This window comes from Artemia franciscana, chromosome 2, assembly GCF_032884065.1.
Source record: "Artemia franciscana chromosome 2, ASM3288406v1, whole genome shotgun sequence".
NCBI lineage: Eukaryota > Metazoa > Arthropoda > Branchiopoda > Anostraca > Artemiidae > Artemia > Artemia franciscana.
The window spans coordinates 7,243,861-7,264,372 of NC_088864.1; the positions used below are offsets into that span (position 1 = coordinate 7,243,861).

Below are 20,512 nucleotides of genomic sequence, written 5' to 3' on the forward strand. Positions count from 1 at the left end.
ACGATGCTTTTCTTGTAGTGTTTTCTAGTGGATCTTTTTAAAAGAAATAAAATTCTTAGTAGATTTTCTAGTAGATCTTTTTCAAGTAGAAATTTTCTTGTAGATCTTTTTCTAATAGATCTTATTAAAAGAAATTAAAATTCTTAGTAGATTTTCTAGTAGATCTTTTTGAAAGAAATCAAAATTCTTAGTAGATTTACTAGTAGATATTTTTCTAGTAGAAATTTCCTAGTATAAATTTTCCAGTAGATCTTTTTAAAGAAATTAAAATTCTTAGTAGACTTTCTAGTATAAATTTTCCAGTAGATGTTTTTAAAAGGAATTAAAATTCTTAGTTGATTTTCTAGTAGATCTTTTTCTAGTATAAATTTTCAAGTAGATCTTTTAAAAGAAATTAAATTCATAGTAGATTTTCTAGTATAGATTTTCCAGTAGATCTTTTAAAAGAAATTAAATTCTTAGTAGATTTTCTAGTATAAATTTTCCAGTAGATCTTTTTAAAAGAAATTAAAATTCTTAGTAGATTTTCTAGTAGAAATTTTCCAGTAGATGTTTTTAAAAGGAATTAAAATTCTTAGTTGATTTTCTAGTAGATCTTTTTCTAGTATAAATTTTCCAGTAGATCTTTTTAAAAGAAATTAAAATTCTTAGTAGATTTTCTAGTAGAAATTTTCCAGTAGATGTTTTTAAAAGGAATTAAAATTCTTAGTTGATTTTCTAGTAGATCTTTTTCTAGTTGAAATTTTCTAGTAAATCTTTTTAAAAGAAATTAAAATTCTTTGTAAAAGAATTTTTAGAAAAAAAAACCAAACCTTCCGTCTGAGGGATCTCCCTTTCTCTTTTGTATAATTTTTTGAATTTGACTCCATTCTCGATCCAGTTCGGCTTTTTCATTCTTTTCGCTTCTCACTTTCCTTGTTTTCCTGCCGTCAGCCATTTTAACGCCATATTGAAAAGCTGCCTTTGGTAAAGCCTCTTTGTTGGCCATGTAGTCACTATACTCTTCCGCTGTGTCAAAGTCCCATCGACCGATTGGTCCTTTCTTGTTACCCTACAATAAAAATGGTAGCTTAGGAATAACCAAATATTAGCGTCAAAGATTTTTAAAATATTCAAACACATTGGGCTAGTGATATCATTCTAATGTGTCCTAATAGATTTTAATTTTGGTTTTAATTACTTGTTTATATATATTTATGATGTAATGACGTTTTCTTTTGTATTGGGAATAACATTATTCTCTAATCATTTTGTTCAAAGATTACGTTACTGATTACAACCTGGTCTGCCCTTGGTTAACTAGTGGACCTTGTACTGTTTTAGGCTGTTTGCAAAGGTGGGTATGTGCAAATCAAGTACATGTTTGGTGTGGGATAAAGAAACAGTCATTTCGTATTCGAATTTTTATGTTATTACTAAAGTTGCTTTGGTAGAGTGATGGCTTGATATCTGCCTAGCAATCCAGGGTTCAAACCTGGTTGCCATAGGACCGACGGGAAAACGGACCGCTAGTTAAGTTAATTCCCATTATACATCTATGCCTCTCTAAGAGAGAAAGAGAGAAAGGAAGAAAGAGAGAGAGAGAGAGAGAGAGTTCAAACCTGGTTGCCATAGGACCGACGGGGAAAACGGACCGCTAGTTAAGTTAATTCCCATTACACATCTATGTCTCTCTAAGAGAGAAAGAGATAGAGAGAGAGAGAGAGAGAGAGAGAGAGAGAGAGAGAGAGAGAGAGAGAGGAGAGAGAGAGAGAGAGAGAGAGAGAGAGAGAGAGAGAGAGGAAGAGAGAGAGAGAGAGAGAGAACGGTTTATTAAACAATTTTCGTAGCTCTTGGTTATTTTGTAGATGCAAAAACATTAAAAACAAAAATTATGCACTGTTAAACGTAGACGTAAACAAGAGCTAAGAGCTCATATAGCACTTGTGACGAGGCGAGAAGAGCTAAGAGCCAAGAGATCATATGGTATGAGCTCTAACAAAATTCTATGAATCAATAGATTGATTTAAAAAGGAAAATAAGAGGCTTAATGCCGGTCAGGATTTAAAATAAGAGCTCTGAGTCACGATGTCCTTCTAAATATCAAAATTCATTAATATCCGATCACCCACTCGTAAGTCATAAATACCTAATTTTTTCTAATTTTTCCTCTCCCTTTAGCCCCCCAGATGGTCGAATCTGGGAAAACGACTTTATCAAGTCAAATTGTGCAGCTCCCTGACACGCCTATCAATTTTCATCGTCCTAGTACGTCCAGAAGCACCAAACTCACCAAATCACTGAACCCCTCCCCCCAACTCCCCCAAAGAGAGTGAATCCAGTACGATTCTGTCAATCAAGTATCAAGGACATTTGTTTATTCTATCCACCAAGCTTCATCCCGATTCCTACACTCCAAGTGTTTTTCCAAGATTTCCCCCTCCAACTCCCCCCAATGTCAAACGATCTGGTCAGAATTTGAAATAAGAGCTCTGAGACATGAATTCTTTCTAAAAATCAAATTTCATTAAGATCCGATCATCTATTCGTAAGATAAAAATACCCCAATTTTCCACATTTTCCAAGAATTCCGGTTTCCCCCTCCAATTCCCCCAACGTCACAGGATCTGGTCGGAATTTAAAATAAGAACTTCAAAGCACAAGATCCTTCTAAATATTAAATTTCATTAAGATCTGGTCACCCTTTCATAAGTTACAAATACCTCAATTTTCAAAATTACCCCCCCCCCTCCAATTCCACCAAAGAGAGCAGATCTGGTCCGGTTATGTCAGTCACGTATCTTAGACAGGTTTTTAATCTTCCCATCCAGTTTCATCCTGATCTCACCGCTTTGAGTATTTTCTAAGATTTCTGGTCCACCTCCAACTGCCCCCCCCCCACAATTACGCTTGATCCAGTTGAGATTTAAAATAAGAGATCTGAGTTACGAGGTCCTTCTAAATATGAAGTTTCATGAAGATCCGATCACTCCTTCGTAAGTTAAAAATGCGTCATTTTTTCTTATTTTTCGGAATTACCCCCCCCCCCCCCATATATATCAGATCCGTTCCAATTATGTAAATCACGGATGTAAGACTTCTACTTATTTTCCCACCAAGTTTCATCCCGATCCCTAAATTCTAAGCGTTTTCCATTATTTTAGGTTCCCCCACCCCAAACTTCCCCCAACCTCACCAGATCCAGTCAGGATTTAAAATAAGAGCTTTGAGACACGATATTCTTTTAAATATCAAATTTCATTGAGATCCGATAACCCGTTCGTAAGTTAAAAATACCTCATTTTTTCTAATTTTTCAGAATTAACCCCTCCCCCAACTACCCCAAAGAGAGCGGATCCGTTCCGGTTATGTCAATCATGTATCTAGGACTCGTGATTATTTTCCCACCAAGTTTCATCCCGATCCCTCCACTCTAAGTGTTTTCCAAGTTTTAGGTTTCCCCCTCCCAACTCCCTCCCCCCAATGTCACTAGATCCGGTCAGGATTTAAAATAAGAGCTCTAAGACACGATATCCTTCTAAACATCAAATTTCATTGAGAACCGATCACCCGTTCGCAAGTTCAAAATACCTCATTTTTTCTAATTTTTCAGAATTACCCCCCCCCCCCCCCCCCAACTACCCCAAAGAGAGCGGATCCGTTCCGATTATGTCAATCATGTATCTGGGACTTGTGCTTATTTTTCCATCAAGTTTCATCCTGATCCCTCCACTCTAAGTGTTTTCCAAGATTTTAGGTCCCCCCCCCTCCAAATCCCCCCATGTCATCAGATCCGGTCGAGATTTAAAATAAGAGCTCTGGGACACAATATCATTCCAAAAATCAAATTTCATTAAGATCCCATCACCCATTCATAAGTTAAAAATACTTCATTTTTTCTATTTTTTTCTGAATTAACCGGCCCCCCACTCCCCCCCCCCCCCCCCAATGGTCAAATTGGGAAAAAGATTATTTCTAATTTAAGCTGGTCCCGTCCCTTATACGCCTGCCAAATTTCATCGTCCTAGCTTACCTGGAAGTGCCTAAAGTAGCAAAACCGGGACCGACAGACAGACAGACCAACAGACAGACCGACAGACAGACCAACAGAATTGGCGATTGCTATATGTCACTTGGTTAATACCAAGTGCCATAAAAAACCACAAACTAATTATAATATCGGTTTGTCCTTTTCAAATTTTGTCTGCGGGTTAGATGTCTCAATGGGCTGGGTCCAAAGGCAATGCTTTTCCAAACCTCATAATAAGATTACATTATCTTTGTTCTAGGCACTGAATGTTTAGTGTGATGAGTGCTTCTTGGTAAGGAATATCTCAAGAACACAGGATGATCCTAACTGCCCTTTTCTGTTCTGACTCTAGGTCGTGCATTAGGTGAGCAGTATGTAGTATAGAAGGGCTCCACACAGGACAGGCATACTCCAAGACTGGTCGCACATAACAAAGATATGCACGGAGAAGACTAATGACATCGCAGGCAAAGCGACGCATTTTGGACAGTGTTTGAGGGGAAGCATTTCCTTTCGTAATTACACTGTCTACATGTGCGGCCAAAGAACAGTATCTGGAGAAAATAACACCGAGTATCTTCACTCCTTCTAATAGTCCTTAATTAGGTCTTACTTCTATATACTTCACACTTACTTCTATATAGACGAATTGGATCTTTTTGGTGTTAAAATTCTGTCTCGTCCTTGGACCATAGGTAGGTTGAGATGCTTTACTCTCTTTTTGAACTTTATTTTGTTCCCTTTTTCTTGAATTCAGTATAAGCCAAAGCACCAGCGCCAGAGGGTGGGGGATAGGGTGAAACTTGCCTCCTAATTGTTGGGCCTCTCCTAGATTTCGAAACAATATTTTTATTGCATTTTTGGCTTTTTTTGGGGTATTTAGAGGAGGGAGCAAGAATTCCCTCCTAGATTTTGAAAATACATTTTCCTCTCCAAATACACGAAAAGTATCATTTTCGTGAACTGGTGCCACTGAGCTAAAGGATGCTAAACTACATGTCCCTAGGACTCAGAGCGGACCTTAAATAGATCTTAAAGACGTAAAAAGAGGCATATGGTACAAAATTCCAAAACAAACTCTGAAATAGGGCTAAATAAAAAAAATCTTGGCAAATACTTATAAATAATATAATTGCTATAAATTCAGGCTATAACTATACAGCAGTCACAATTAATACTAAATATGTTTATGAGATTGATTTTAAAACTACTTCTTAAATTATGCACGAAGTAAAAGAACTGAAAAGACATGGAGACGAACCCGCATAATCACACACAAAAAAGTTTTACAAAACTAAGCAAAAAAAATTTTTTCGACTTACCTCTTTTGCTAGGTGACACCTGTACAGAAAAAGAATAAGCTAAACTAAATCGGATATTCAAGCGGATCTTATCCCGATTTATCAGCAGAAATAATAGACGGCTAAGGTATTTATCTCACAGTGCTGAGCCGTCTTCCAAAAAGAGCAATAATAAATTATGCTTTCAGTTAGAATAACCAGAAAACCCATTTCATTTATTCATTCATGCTAATTCATGTTCTCTTTGAGTTTGATTTATTATATGCCTTTATTTGAGCTCGTTTTAGCTTTTGATATCGCTATTTCCGTTTCTTCGAAAACCTTATTTATGAATTTTTTTTTTAATAAAAGAAAACTCAAATAGATAACGCAAAATTGACCCAAAAAACGTTTAAGCTTTGTGCCATGATAGTTGTGGAAAAGTTTTCAGAGCATTGAGACAACTTCAAAATTCATTGATTACAACTTCAACATAAAGCAAGGCTTATTGATTCATTAATAGACCTAATAAAAATTAATCTTAAATTATCACAGAATTAAATTAACTATAATTGATATATCAAAATAAATTAATATGTTCAATAGAATAAATTAAGTTAAATGAACTAAAATATGTAAAATCTATTTAAGTAATAAAATTAATTGTCAGAGAATAATTGAGTGGAATACAACTAAAGTTGTAGTTTCCAGAATAGTTCTTTAAGTTTAGTAAATCATATTAGTTTTCATTTTTGTTTCCAAGCCTCTAAAATCGTTGTAAATACTTATTATAAAAATCGTATAAAATCTTCCACAGTTTATAAACATGATGGATTGCGCATGCATTCAGAAAATACAGGTTTTACTTTCGGAGTATGCAGTTTATCGAAATTAACATTCCGACTAAATATAAACAAAGAGTTGAAAACTTCGCGACTCTGAAAATTTACATTTGGTAATTCAGCACTATAGACCCACACTCCCTATTAGACAGCCCCGGTTGTACTTCAAAAGTAAAAAAAAAAAAAACATAAAAACAAGAACAAACTAAGTTCCGGGGTAGATATTTTCGAGAGGAAGAGACATTTTCAACGGAGAGGGTTAGAGCCCCTTGATGATCTTTTATTTATTTGGTTCAAAATAATTCCTTTTTTTATTGCATTTCTACAAAGCATAACAAAGTTGTTGTTTTTGTTGTGTTTCACACTTTTTACAAATTTGCATTTAAAAAATTACGAAAGACAAAATTATCAGGATCTTTATCTTTTACAAGCAATTTTTCAAAAGAAAAATCTTTTCAAAACGATAAAGATATGGAGAAAAGAAACTAATAAAAGGAAGCTTACAGCATCCATTTTGGTATAATCTACTTCTTCGTCAGAGTCAACAATGGCATCTTGCATTTCTTCAAAACCAGGATAGCATTCAGCATATCCCTCTGGTTCATTTGTAAGCTTGGCCATTATCCCCGTTTTCCCTTCAGGCTTCCTTCCATCTTGTGGTTTCAACATATTACCAAGTCTATAAAAAGAAAAGCACGCAATTTAAAAACTTATCAAACCATAGATTTGCAACTGCGTTGCAAACTAAATACGTAAAATCAACACTAAAGGAGTTAAAAACAATAAAATTGCAAACTACCAAAAAAGCACTCCGAGGGGCACATACTTTCTGGGTAGTCTCATCAGCATTGAAACCTGGATTAATAGTTTTACTTTCTAGAATTCCTAACTACTAAAGGACAATTTTATCTAAACATAGACTGGAGAATCTGAAAAATATAGGTTAAATTTTCTTTCGAAAACAACGAAAAAATGAAAAAGCCTTAAATGTGAAGTCACGATAGCACATGCGCATGAATGCAGTACAGAATATTTTGACAAACTAAGAGTCAGTCACTAGACATGTTGGGATTTTTCCAGATGAGGCCAAATACTACAAAATGTAAACCTTTCCTTGTCACTGAAAAATGCGTAATTTAGTTCAGAAGACAACCGAAATGAGTCATAGCGATAATACAGAAAAATATTTTCAAACGATAAAGATATGAAGAAAAGAAAGTAAAAAAAGGAAGCTTACAGCATCCATTTTGATATAATCTACTTCATATCTTGCTGAATTTCAAAACATTCTGGTTGCTGAATTTCAGTATAAGTATACGTAGATGCTTTGGAAGGGCAAAAATTAGACTATTTGTTCATGGTCAAGTGTGTAATTTTGTTTTTATACTACTAAGGAACCGGCTTATAGTCTCCGCTCTCTATGGTTGGTAACTTGGGCCTTCGGCCTTGCGCAAGTAATATCGTGACTTCACATTTAAGTCTTTTCAGTATTTCTGTACAGTTTTCAGTTTTTCAGTTTTTTTCCGAATGAGGCCAAGTCCAGTTTCTAGTCATTAATTTTCTATGATTTTTAACTTTAACAAATTGACTTCACTTTACCTTTAAGTTCGAACTATATACTGCACTTCGTTTATTATTTTGCTTCATTTTTTTTCAAAAGATATTCAAGTATTAACGTGTTTCAATATTTGTGCCTTGCTGAATTTAGTTTCAAGTCATTGATTTTCTATGATTTTCAACTTTAACATATTGACCTCACTTTACCTTTAAGTTCGAACTATATACTGCACTTCGTTTATTATTTTGCTTCACTTTTTTTTCAAAAGATATTCAAGTGTTAACATGTTTCAATATTTGGGCCTTTCTGAATTTAAAACGTCTAAATTAACTTCATAAGATGACAGACTACAGAAGTTACTATAAAATAAAAAAGAAAACACGGAACAAACTGAAAGTCCGATGAAAAATCAAGCCAAATTTAAAACAAAGACAAAAATATATTTTTGCTTTACTGTAAACTGAAAAGCTGAAAACTTTACAGAGAAACTGAAAAGCCTTAAATGTGAAGTCACGATAGCACATGCGCAAGGCTGAAGCCCCAAGGTACCAACCATAGAGAGCGGAAACTATAAACCGATTCTTTAATAGTACAAAAACAAAATTACACACTTGACCATGAACAAATGATTTAACTTTTGCCCTTCCAAAGCATCTACGTATATTTATACTGAAATTCAGCAATCAGAAAAATACCACAAAATGTGAACCTTTCCTTGTCACTGAAAAATGTGTTATTTAGTTCAGAAGACAACCAAAATGAGTCATAGCGATAATACAGCAATCTACACTTCCTTTGCTGTGTTATAATTACATTCAAATTAAGGATAATATCTAGATACGAGAAGAAAGCAATCTTCGGTAATATAAAAAATCTTTTAGGATAAACAATTTTTCTTAATAAGCCAAAATTGCACGCAAAAGGGGGAGGGGAAAAGAGTCGCCTTCTCCCTCTATCTAACCAATCTAAAGCAAGGAAATTACTTCAATTTTTCCTTGGGCGGGAGAAAAGGGGGTGAGAGATTTGTTAAGAAAGACCAAGATTCATGAAATTCGTACACTCATCCAATTTCCGAATATTCCCACCTATAGTCTACATTTTAGAAGTTTCCAATTATAGAGGAAGAGAAAGATCTTCAATCGAAATTCCCCTTCCTCTAACTCCAGAGCAACAATATTATCAGTGAATTACTTGTTAGGCTAGGTAGATAATTCGAAGTCTAAAAGGAACATTTGGGGAATACATTTTCTCAGTATGATTTTTGAAGTATATTTGTTGACAAAGTGAAGCAGAGAACCCTTTCCATATTCTCAAGACTTTCAAGCTGGGAAATACCGAAGAAATATAAACAACAATGTGTCAAATAAACAAAAATGCATAAGTTTTATTTTTCACACTAAGATTTTTTTATTTTGCAAATCATGTGTAAAAGAGAAGATCAAAAGAAGTTTCTTAGAATCACAGCGGAGTTCTTTGGAGATGGTCAAACAAGAAATTTTAAATATAACCTGATAAAGGACAACACTCCACCAATTCTTCAGGTTAACAGTGCGATAAATTTGCAGAAGTATGTATGCTATTTGTATGTATGTATGTATTGTATGTATGTATGTATGTAAGTATGTATGTATTTGCATAAGTACCAGTTTGCTACGAAAACATGATTGTTATATCTGGAATCGCTAGCAAGCTATTCACCATTTCACAAAAATACGAGTTCATCTAAATTTTCTACCGAGGGTTGGTCACCACTGCAAGACGACCCTCAAATGGGCGCGAGGCCGATTTCCGAAATAATTTGGATTTGAAGTATATTCTGCGAAAAGGTATATAAATTATATAAAGGTATATAAATCGCTCAAATTCAGTTTGGATACCCCCAATTTAACCAATGCTAAAAAAAAACTTACGTGCTCTCTGCTTCTTCAATAACAGTACTCTTTTGTTCTCGTTTCTCTCTGTCTTCTCCACCAAAATAGCTTGTGCGTTTCTCCTCTTTAACATATCTTTCACGATCACGTGATCGAGCATCCTTTTCTGTCCGCTCTCTCTCCCTAAAAAGATAACACATTTTAAAACGCTTAAACATGCTTATATTTTTAATTAGGTTTTTGTTTTTCAGTCTGAGCAGATTCTTGACAAAAGACAACTGGTGACTCCCATACAGAATTTCTTAATATATAGAATAGATTCTTATGGTTTATTACAACATTGAGGGTAACATTCGTTTCTTGAAGCAATATAAATTTTTAGGCACTTTACAATTACATTTGTCGATAACTACCTGAATTAATTGTAAAAGTTACGCAGCCAATGATGATGTTGAGGGAAAGGAGGTCAACCCAATGAAAAACAAATTATGGACATACACGGGCAAATACAAAAAACGGTAGGGGAGTTCTGCACTGAGGACGGTCTCGACTGAAATAGCCTGAATTAATTATAAAAGTTACGCAGCCAACAACGATGGTGAGGAAAGGATGTGAACCCAGTGGGCAAAAATATGGGCATACATGGGCACACAAAAATGGTAATGAGGGTTCCGCACTGAGGACGGTCGAGCAGAGGTCTCGACTGAAATGGCCTGAATTAATTATAAAAGTTACGCAGCCAACGATGATGGCGAGGAAAAGGAGGTTAACCCAATGGCAAAAATATGGGCATACATGGGCACATAAAAACGGTAAGGAGTGTTCTGTACTGAGGACGGTCAGCAGAGGTCTCCACTGAATTATCTGCATATTCATCCTTCGTTTTCCACATGCTGGAGATATCCTCGTTCTTTCTACTTAGCAAGCTGCTTCATTTTGTAATTTTATTGTTTAAAGTAAATGGGCATCAATAAGTTTTTCCACTCTTGATACATTGTAAAAATACATTTTATCCCATTTCCGCGTCCTTTGTGTTTAAGGTGTTATTCTTAAATCATTGGAGGCAAACTTTAGCATAAAAATAGGGGATTGAGGAGGGGGCATCCCCTTTACAAACGGAGTAACGTTTGTTTATTTTATGTGTTAGTGTTGGTTCTTAAAATCAGTTTACATTTTTTTTCTGTTTTTTTTTAATGTCTGTTAGTTTTTAATACCATCCGAGGAATCGCACATTTCGATCCGGGGGGGGGGGGGGATTATGGAGCCTCTTAGTGTATGAATTTCAGTTTTTATGGGGCAGCTCATACCTGTACGAGAAAAAAAAGAAAGTACAGCTTTTTTACATTTAAAGCTTGTATATTAACATCCAACCAATTGAATATTTTCTCAGTAATTGTTTCAAACTCTACTGTAAGGAATGATTCATTCGAGCCACAACACCTAGTCTAAAGTAATCTACAAATGCTACCAATTCTTCCCTATTATCTGATGTGAACGCCGACGTAGTCTGAGAGTAACTTATGTGACACAATCTGCAGTATACACTTGTAACTGAGGTGTTAAAAAGTCAGTAGAGGTCGTTCGCACAGATGAGAAAGAGGGTATTCAATTGGAACTTGCTCGTCTTGCAATTTCCGCAGCAATAAGTGTAATAGCGAAGCATGAAGAGAACAAAGACAATGCTTCCTCACACACACCATGATAAGAGAGATGAGAATCTGATGCGTAAGGCTATCAAAAGCTTTCTTTATATCAAGAAAAATCGCTGCAAGAATGACAATAGAGTCTATGGATTGTCATATAAACTGAAGAAGTCTACTGCATGCATGTTCTGCAGAATGGTTTACGCGAAACCCGAAATGACGCTGATGGATTTTTTTTTTTTTTTCTACTTCAATAAAATTTACCAGATGTTTGAGCATTGACCTTTCAAATATCTTAGAGAACACTAACAGAAGAGAGATGAACTGTGCTTCATCTCTCAAAAGTTGTCACGATCACCTCCTTTAAATAGAGCTATCACACGTGCCAATTTAAGGCACTGGCGAATAGTCCTAGTTTAAACGACTGATTCATCAAATGGGAAAGTTGGGTGATAATCGATGGAAGGATAGGTTACATAAGAATTATTTTAAAACCAACACTTAGTTGATGATAACAACTAAGGCTACGTGGATGACATTCCGGTTTAGATAGATAGATAACTTTTATTTTCACCAAAATTTTCACAGCATTGCCAAATTTCTTCGGTATAGTCACATTAATAAGCGACGCAAAAAAAAATAAAACAAAACACTAATCAATCCTCCTGACTTTTGTTATATATTTTTAGAAAACTAGGCATAAAACTCTTCGCTAACCGCTGGTGGCCACAGCGTACCGGCTGAAGTTTCTCAACAAGCACTGCAACCCTGCGCGGGAGTCGTTTTGTTGTAGACTGAGGGGGGAAAAGGGTTTTGTGGATTGGGTGGATCAGAGATTTTCTTCTTTTACTCTTCTTTTTACTCTTCTTTTGAGTTTTACTCTTCTTTTTCCAGAGTTTGTATTTTAAACTTCGTCAGCAGCTCTTCATACGACATTTCTGCCTGCTTGCAGAAATACTTTGATCCTTTGGATTTACCAATTATTCAAGAGAATGGCCATAAATAAGGATTAAGACATTTATTTGTAAATAAATAATGAGAATGTCCTGGATTTTAATAAGCTCTAATAAAAAAATTTCAACGGTCAGATTTCTTTTTCATTCTTGCGATATTTCGGTGATTAGTGTTGGAAAAAAAGTATAAAACGAAATAAATTTTGAAAATATTTAGAATACAGAAGAAAGACAAATGAAAGAAAATAAGTATGATTTACCTGCTTTGTTTCTCCTCAGTTGTAATTGGCGCAACATAGTCACCAATTTCACCGTAAATGCTGTCATCCACTGGCTTTACCTAGAAAAAAGGATCTGCTTGCAAGGCCATAATGAAGAAATTCCATGATTTTATAAACAACTTGAAAACTTGAAAGCCGCTTGGAAACTTGAAAGTCACTTAAAAACATGAAAGCTACTTGAAAACTGGAAAGCCACTTGAAAACTTTTAATTCTAGAAGGGGCATAAGCTCCAAGAGCCACTAAGTTTTCATTAGTTCCACTCCTTTGCAATGAATGGATAACTGTAAATACACAACTTGAAAATTGTGACATGCAAGCTATTTTGTAGCATGACATCTTCTGACTGTATGACTGACGACTCTTGCTTCCTTAATCACAATGGAATTACTGACGCAATATTATTCAATTTTTGTTCATCACAATTTTTTTTGTAATTGGTTTTCTATACACTTTCTAAATTTAAGTCTTAAGAGTAGACTGATTTTCATATATTCCCTGCTTTCGTTTTAGCTACCAAGGTGTTATTATATGTCCGACAAAGCACTAGATTTAGGTACCAAGGACATGAAATTAAAAATTCTTCGTACATTGGACCCATTTGTATTAGGTCTAACCATACCTAAAAGCTGTGTTTTCTCAGATTTTCTTTATACTGGAAAGTATTGTTTTTAGGGTAGTTTTTACGAAGCTTTCTAGTTCATAAATTTTCTATAAAAATTAAAGAACAGCGCCACAATTTTGTCAGTGTTAACACGTTGAATCTTGATAATAAACAAGCAAAATTAATTCGTTAAAGCTGCAACGCTTTTTGTCCGAAAAAAACTCAAACAATAAGAATCAGTTGATTCCCAAAGATTTTGACTAAAAGAAAACTATACTTTAACTATATTTAGACGTAACTTTAACAGTCATTGGAATCAAAACTCTTTAATTGTATGTGGAGGTCATTTTTATGTAAAAAAAAAAAAAAAAAAAAACAAGTCTCGATTTTTCCTTCTTTTTAAGACATGCGTAGTTATGGAAATTCCAACTTAACAGATTCAAAAAATTATATTTAACTAATTCCAAAAGAAAGAAATTATTGTTATTTAAAGTTCTCAACATTATGCGACTTCCCAATAAGTCACCACATTAATCCTAGTATATGTAAGGACAAACTAGTACATTACACCATTGAATGGATTACTGGGCCACTACTAAACCTACAGAGAACGGTATAATAGGAATTTCGAAGGAATTGTTGAGCAAGAACGTCATCTATATCTCGGAAAACTTCCATAACTTAAGGCTCCCCACTATATAGAAACCCAAAATGCCTATATAAAAACCCAATAGAATAGAAACCCACTATATAGAAACCCAAAATGTCAAAATACCCAAAACCCCAAAATGCCACTAAAGAAACCCAAAGATGAAAAATGCAACAGACAGTGTTGACAGGGTCTTTTCAATTTTTCATGAGCTTTGGCGTTTATCGCAGAGTATTAGTTGACACAGAAACAGCGCTTATTGATTGTGCTGTTTTTGGATAATAGAACTTATAACTAACGGTAGTTCATGAGAATTCAATAATATTTTTGAACTTTGGCCATGACCAAGATTTTAACCTTGCCCAGCCATTTAAACACATAGTACAAACAATACCCCTAAGCACAGTCAACCAAAAACAAGGATGCATGGAAATTCAAAATTGTAATTAGAAAACATAAGCCATAATAAATTACAAAATAAAAATAAAAGTTCATGAGAATTCAATAAAATATTTGAACTTTGGCCATGACCAAAATCTTAACCTTGCCCACTCCTTTTTACCAACTAAACCTCATTAAAGCTCTTTTCGTAAAAAGTCAGGACAGAACCAAATTTATCCTTGACCAAAATACTAACACAATGGAACTTCAATAGCAACAGTGTCAACAATTTTGTTTGAACTTGAGATGAAATTAAAGCATATACTCCGCGTGTGTCCCAAATAAACTACAATGATGACAGTGAACAAATAAGGTTCTGAAGCGTGGGCGCACTGAGGAGATTTTCTCGATGTTTTCCAGAGAAATTATTGCCAAGCGCTACGGCGTTTTAGGTACCCGAGTGACTGATCGCATCTCAAACAGCAATCTGTACAAAAAAAGTGGTTCAATTCCGCTTTCAAGGGCTATAATGCAAGAAAGGATGAGAGGGCTAGGACACGTTCTGCGGAGGAAGGAAACAGATTACCAAACATTCTCCTGGTCGTCCAGCCACCTAGGACCAAAAGAAAAGTAGGTCATTTCCCGAATGCGATGGGAGGATGTCACCAGGAAAGATTTAAGGAAAATCGGTACTTCTTGGGAGGTGTAAACAGGGAGGCTTTGAACAAATCGGGATGTAGGATGGCCGTGCGTAACTGTGTTGGCCTCAGACGGCTGGGTGCTGCAGCGAGATAGTAGTAGTCTCAAATCAGCTAGCTTTTTAAGTACTTGAATATTGAAATAATAAATAAATAGCATACAGGATAAAAAAAAACTTGGAACAATTTACAAATATCATGAAAACCAGCAGGAAATTCACAAGTTTACTCCTATCTCCACGTCGTCAGGAAGAATAGAACTTAAAAAAAGTGAATAGTCATTAACACTTTACGAAATATAACACTTCTTTGGTTTTTCTTCTTTTTTTTTACTGACCCTTCATTTTTTGAAAAATTGCCTCAAGATCACACCAATCCCCCTCGTTCCATCAATTTAATTATACTCTATAAAAATATCTTATGGTTAGGTGATAAATAAGAGCACATTTAACATCTTATTTAAGAGCACATTTAGCTCTTAAATAAGCTAAACAAATAAACTATATTTTAGCATACCTTCAATTTGTAATTTTTTTCTAATTATTGTAACTATACCGTTAAAAAAAAACCTTTTAGTAAAAAAGGAAAAACACATTTGGTACAGAGAAAAGGTCTAAAAACCTCTCTTTCAATTAAACTTCTGCCTTAAAAAGACCTGATCAGAAATCCTAGACCAAAAAATAGCCAATGGACGACATTATCAAGTCAAATTCTGATAAATTTGACTATAAAGAAATTAAGAAATAGACCAATAAAATAGTTTCGCTTTCACAAAAAAAATAATAAATAGATAAATTAATAAAAAGGCTTACTCTTTCTTCGGCAGCTTTCCCAGATTTATCCTTCTTTGCTTTCTCTTTTTTGGATTTCTTACCACCAGCTCTAAGATACGATAATATCTGAGACAACTTGTTGATAACAATGTCGTTAGTTGTCAATGTTGTCTGAAGCTGAAAAAGGATAGAAAACATTAGGACCTTTCTAAAATACTTGATTCATTGCAAGAAATGGAAATAAGAGCGATTTAATCCAAAACAACACTTCTAAAGACTTTTTTCTTGTTTTCCAACTGAATATTAAATTAAACATCAATTTACAATAGATATTGAACAAAAAAAATTAACTAATGAAACATCAATTTACAAAAGTTATTAAACAGAAAAGTAAAATAATAATTATCTAGTTTGTGTCACAAATGCAATCAGCCTCACATTTATAAAAATTTTGGACACAAAAGTCTCAAGCGTTTGTGAGCATTTCATGAGCAGGTTTGTATTATATTTGCTAAATGTTTTGTTACGTTTAATATCTATTATATTAATTTTATTGTTTATTTTGTTAATATTTGTTTTAGGATAAGGAAAAATTTTGAAAAACGGAATTCAATTCGTTTTTTTTTTTTGCAAAAAAAGGTTTTTCATTCGGTAGGAGAAATTTTTGGAAATATCTTAAGGATAGTAAAAAGTAAAGTAATTAAGTATTATGACGCTAAAATCTAAGAAAATAGAAAAATAAATCTGGTCAGATTAGCTTAAGAAAATTCATATGCTACAATACCCCCCAGGTGCGATAATTTTTTTTTCAGAAATATGAACAAAAATGACAGGAAAAAAATTTCCCGAATACTATTCTTACAGTCTAGAGCGTAGAACCCCAAACTTTTGAGCTAAACCCCCAAACGTTATAGACAAAACTTGCCCAAAGATATATCAGTCGAATAACAATGATCAAGTTTGAATAGCTTAAAAATAAGAAAATTGAACTGCAGTCAGGGGGGGGGGGGTACCTGATTTTTTTAAAGCTTCAATATTTAACTGGCGTGGAAGTCTGAAACTAGGATTTGCTTTCAAAATGTAAATATAGACAGCTCATATACTCTGAACTTCCTGTTCTCTATTTAACCTTTGCTAATTGAAATATGCAGTTTCCATTGAAATTCTCGATTAGTAACATGATCAATAGAATGAAAAGTAATTTTTAATCTTGTATATCAAATTTCACCTGAATATTCTATATTAGTAGATGAGCGTCTTTATTGCCCTTTTTTACGGACATAAAAAAGTCGGGTGTTAAAGAATGAAAGATACTTGAATTTTCGTTTGGGAGAGGGGGAGGGGTTAGGATCACGTTAGTAGACACAAAAAAGAGTGCAAGGCACAAAATTTGAAGGGGGATTAAGTTTAATTTAAACTTAAATTAAACTACATATTTAGTATGAACACGTTTCTCGGATCATCTATCCAATTGGCAGAAACTGAAAGTAGTCATACTTTCAGTACTCATACTTTGACTGATAGTATCGAGAGTAAGACTAGTAATGATACGCAGATGGGAAAAATTGTTGCGGGGAAGCGCCGCCCCCATCAGTTAAAGACTGGTGTTTCCCCTAGTTTGTAACAGTATTAACGATGCACTTCTCCAGATGACTGAAAGTCTATTCAATATGCTTTGGTTTTGGGCAGCTGGGGTATAAATAAGTAAATTCAATTAATTGTCACTATCAACGGACTATTTTAATTTCAAAAATCATTTAGTTGGCACTGTATTTTGTGCGCATTTTTAAAAACACATTTCAGGATGCCAGCCGCATCATGGATGATCCAGATACGACTAGTCCCTTACCCGAAGTACGTATTAGATTGCCTGCATCTGTTGGAAGTTCACAAAAACAGATAGTTTTGACGAAATAGCTCCACAGTAGCACAGTTCAAGATAGATATTTACCAACAACAAAAAAGCTGTTTTCAAGTGCACTAAGCCAGACATTCTCTCTTTCAGAAAATCATAGCAATATAAGTGCGTACGTATGTTTCTGATCACCTTCAGTAACGGTGACACCAGAAGACAGAGCTCCCCTGAAGGAGGTTTGAGGATTTATGCGTTGAGGATAGTCATGGCCTTTTCATCAAAGACTATTGAGATAACCATCCAAACTTGCCTTAAAGATAAAAGTCAATCTTTAACCGCGCAACGATCTTCCCTACTAGCCCTGTTTTAGCTCCTCTGGAGTTGTGTCAAATAGTTTAGGAGCCATATCATTCAACTGGTGGCCATATTCGGTAACAAGTTCTATATAGAGGGTTGATTAAGCTAGATCGAAGGAGCCTTGTGGAGCAACAAAACACTCGTAACCTTGTTGCAACCGTTTTGTATAATTGAATAACTGAAAATGAATTGTAATAACTGTATTGTAATAACTTCATTGTAATGACTGAAAAATGAGATGCAGGAGGATCAATTCTGAAGAAAGAGGATGCTTTCAGAAATTTCAGCTCAAAGATAAATTTCTGGAATATGCAGCTCATTAGCTCACTGGATAGCTTTTTCCCCTTCAGCACTTACTCTTTTATTAATAAGCACACATCTTAAGTAGAGACCAAGGCTAACTTATAGTCCATGATCTCCGATTTTTAATAACTGATAATTATGATAATCTCTGTCCCCTCCCTCCTACATTTTGATAGGGAACTTTTGTTGGTATGTTATTAAAAAATTGAAAGAAAACTAAAACTACCCCACCCTACATTTTGCAAATACCATACCACCTTGCTTTTTCGTGGTTTGGACCCCCCCCCCCCCACCTACCCATTTCTACCCTAAAAAAGTGCAAAACTAAACCACAGATTACACTTGATAACTATTTACCTTTTCAGTAGGTATGTCAGCTTTACTTCGTATCAGTGTGGTGGGAATATCGGATTCAGCAATATCATCTTCAATGTCCATTACGTATGCCATCCGTCCAGGAAGAAACAGCTCATTCCTCGGGGGTATATGTGTTTTGAAAATTGTCCTACAAAATAAAAAATTGTCGAAAAAATAAAACATTAAAAACTAAATTATCAGTCAACATCAGGCAATCTTCATAGTGCTTGCTTTCACGAAAACGTTCTCAAGTACTGGAAACGAAATTGGGCTTTTTGTTTATTCTATTCAAGAACTAAAACGTCATTCTAACAGATCTTTTTACTCTGTAAAAATGTAAACAGAATTATTTTTAGCACCTAAAATTTTTGCGCATAATCACTTCGTTTTTTTTTTGGCGATATCTGAATATTTTGAAAAACTATTTTAGAATGCAATCACAAAAATGTTTCTGACCGAATTGGGGAGCAAAATATTTTTTTTTATTTTATTAACTTTTTTGAATTCAAAAACTAAATCGTGATTTTAGTATAACATTTTCCCCAATAAAATTATCACGAAAAAAAACTAGTAAAAGGCGCCGAACTACCCTCTCATATTGATCTTGATCGGTGATGATCAATGATTATCAATTACACATTAATCTTGGCTAGGTATTAATATAAGCTTTTTTATCCAACTCAGGTTTAATCCATAAGATCAAGAATTCTAAATGTATGGATAGCCCTTGTGTTACAACATTCTTCTAAAATGAAACTGAAAAAAAAGCAACATCCCCTTGTTTGTGAATAAAATTTTAATTTAAATCACCGGGATACAAACCATACTTTCTAGCAATATAACTTGTCCTAATTTTAGTGTGTTTAAATATTCTTAAAGAAATTACTTTATATACTGCTGAATGAATAGACGGTTTATTTTGAATGACCTTATTCTAGGGAAAATTGGGAATAACTGTGGATGAAGAGGCAATGATGAGTTATTACAATAATTACCAAGTTTAGCTTTATTTACTTATACAGCTACTGACCTATTCACCAATATTGGATAGGAAGGTTAATGTGGTGAAATTTTTTAAAGAAAAAAACCTTTAATGACTTCTAATTCTAATGTTGTAACGACTTATTATTTTTAGTAAGTGGTTTCAATTTGTAATTGACGTTAATTTTGGAGGAGAAGCAGAAATAATTAATTTATTTACTTTTCTATCAGCTAAGAACTACAATAGAAGACACTCTTTTATTATGCTCAAATTTAAGTTTTCATGCCTTGGAATTACATGGCATATGATGGTGCCCCGCAATCAAAGAAAGTTTAAAAGAATAGAACAATGAAATTGAAATAATAAAAGCCACAGCACTGACTATTATTAGTAATGTCCTAAAATTTGGGATATGTCAAATGCTGAAAAACTAATAGATCTTTTCTAGAAAAACTGTCTTAGAATAGTTTTAGGCCCCCGTTTGAGTAACTAAATTTCAAGAAGGATCCAGTACGAAAAATCTGGTTCAGTTCCACTCTATAATGCAAGAAAGGATAAGGTGGCTAGATAACATTTAAGAAATGTTAAGCAGCAAAAATAGTTTTATTTGGCAATACGATTGAGTTCAAGCAAAAGGAAGATCGTCCCCAAAAGTTTGAAAGAGATTGTAAAGGTTGGAGAGAGGTTATGGGAGTCAAAAGGAGCAGGAATTTCGCAGAGATGAGGAAAAGTAAAGTTCTGAATAGGGTGGGACAGATAAGGAGCTTAATCACCAGTGGAGCAGAGTTTGCCTCGGGTAGCGCTACACTGCGATGAGTTGTTGATAGCATAGAAACTTTTCATAGTACAATTGCTACTAATATTTTTATGGTTACTAGCATAACGATAGCTAAAAATGTGACAGGAAATAAAAATTGCAATACAACAGTACTGAAATGGGCACAAAATAAAATGATCAACCTAATGATATCATATTATTTCTTTTTTAATTGTTTTTTATACCTAATTTTTTTACCACCAATTTTAGTCTCTTTATTTTTAAAGCAGCAGCATCATCAACATCAATTTGTTCCCAAACATTGTTTATTAATAACATGCTAATATATAATATTTAATTA

The 20,512-nt window shown here is 34.3% G+C and overlaps 1 protein-coding gene across 1 annotated transcript in view; it reads right to left on the reverse strand.

Annotated features, from left to right (window-relative positions):
* LOC136036919 (protein Red-like) overlaps positions 1 to 20,512 on the reverse strand; it is a 59,417-nt gene that overhangs the window by 10,152 nt on the left and 28,753 nt on the right. The window contains exons 6-11 of the mRNA XM_065719302.1: positions 18,413 to 18,560; positions 15,580 to 15,717; positions 12,417 to 12,496; positions 9,600 to 9,743; positions 6,636 to 6,810; positions 813 to 1,051 (exon numbers count right to left, since the gene is read on the reverse strand). Coding sequence (XP_065575374.1) covers positions 813 to 1,051; positions 6,636 to 6,810; positions 9,600 to 9,743; positions 12,417 to 12,496; positions 15,580 to 15,717; positions 18,413 to 18,560 — 924 coding nt within the window. The remainder of the gene's footprint in view (positions 1 to 812; positions 1,052 to 6,635; positions 6,811 to 9,599; positions 9,744 to 12,416; positions 12,497 to 15,579; positions 15,718 to 18,412; positions 18,561 to 20,512) is intronic.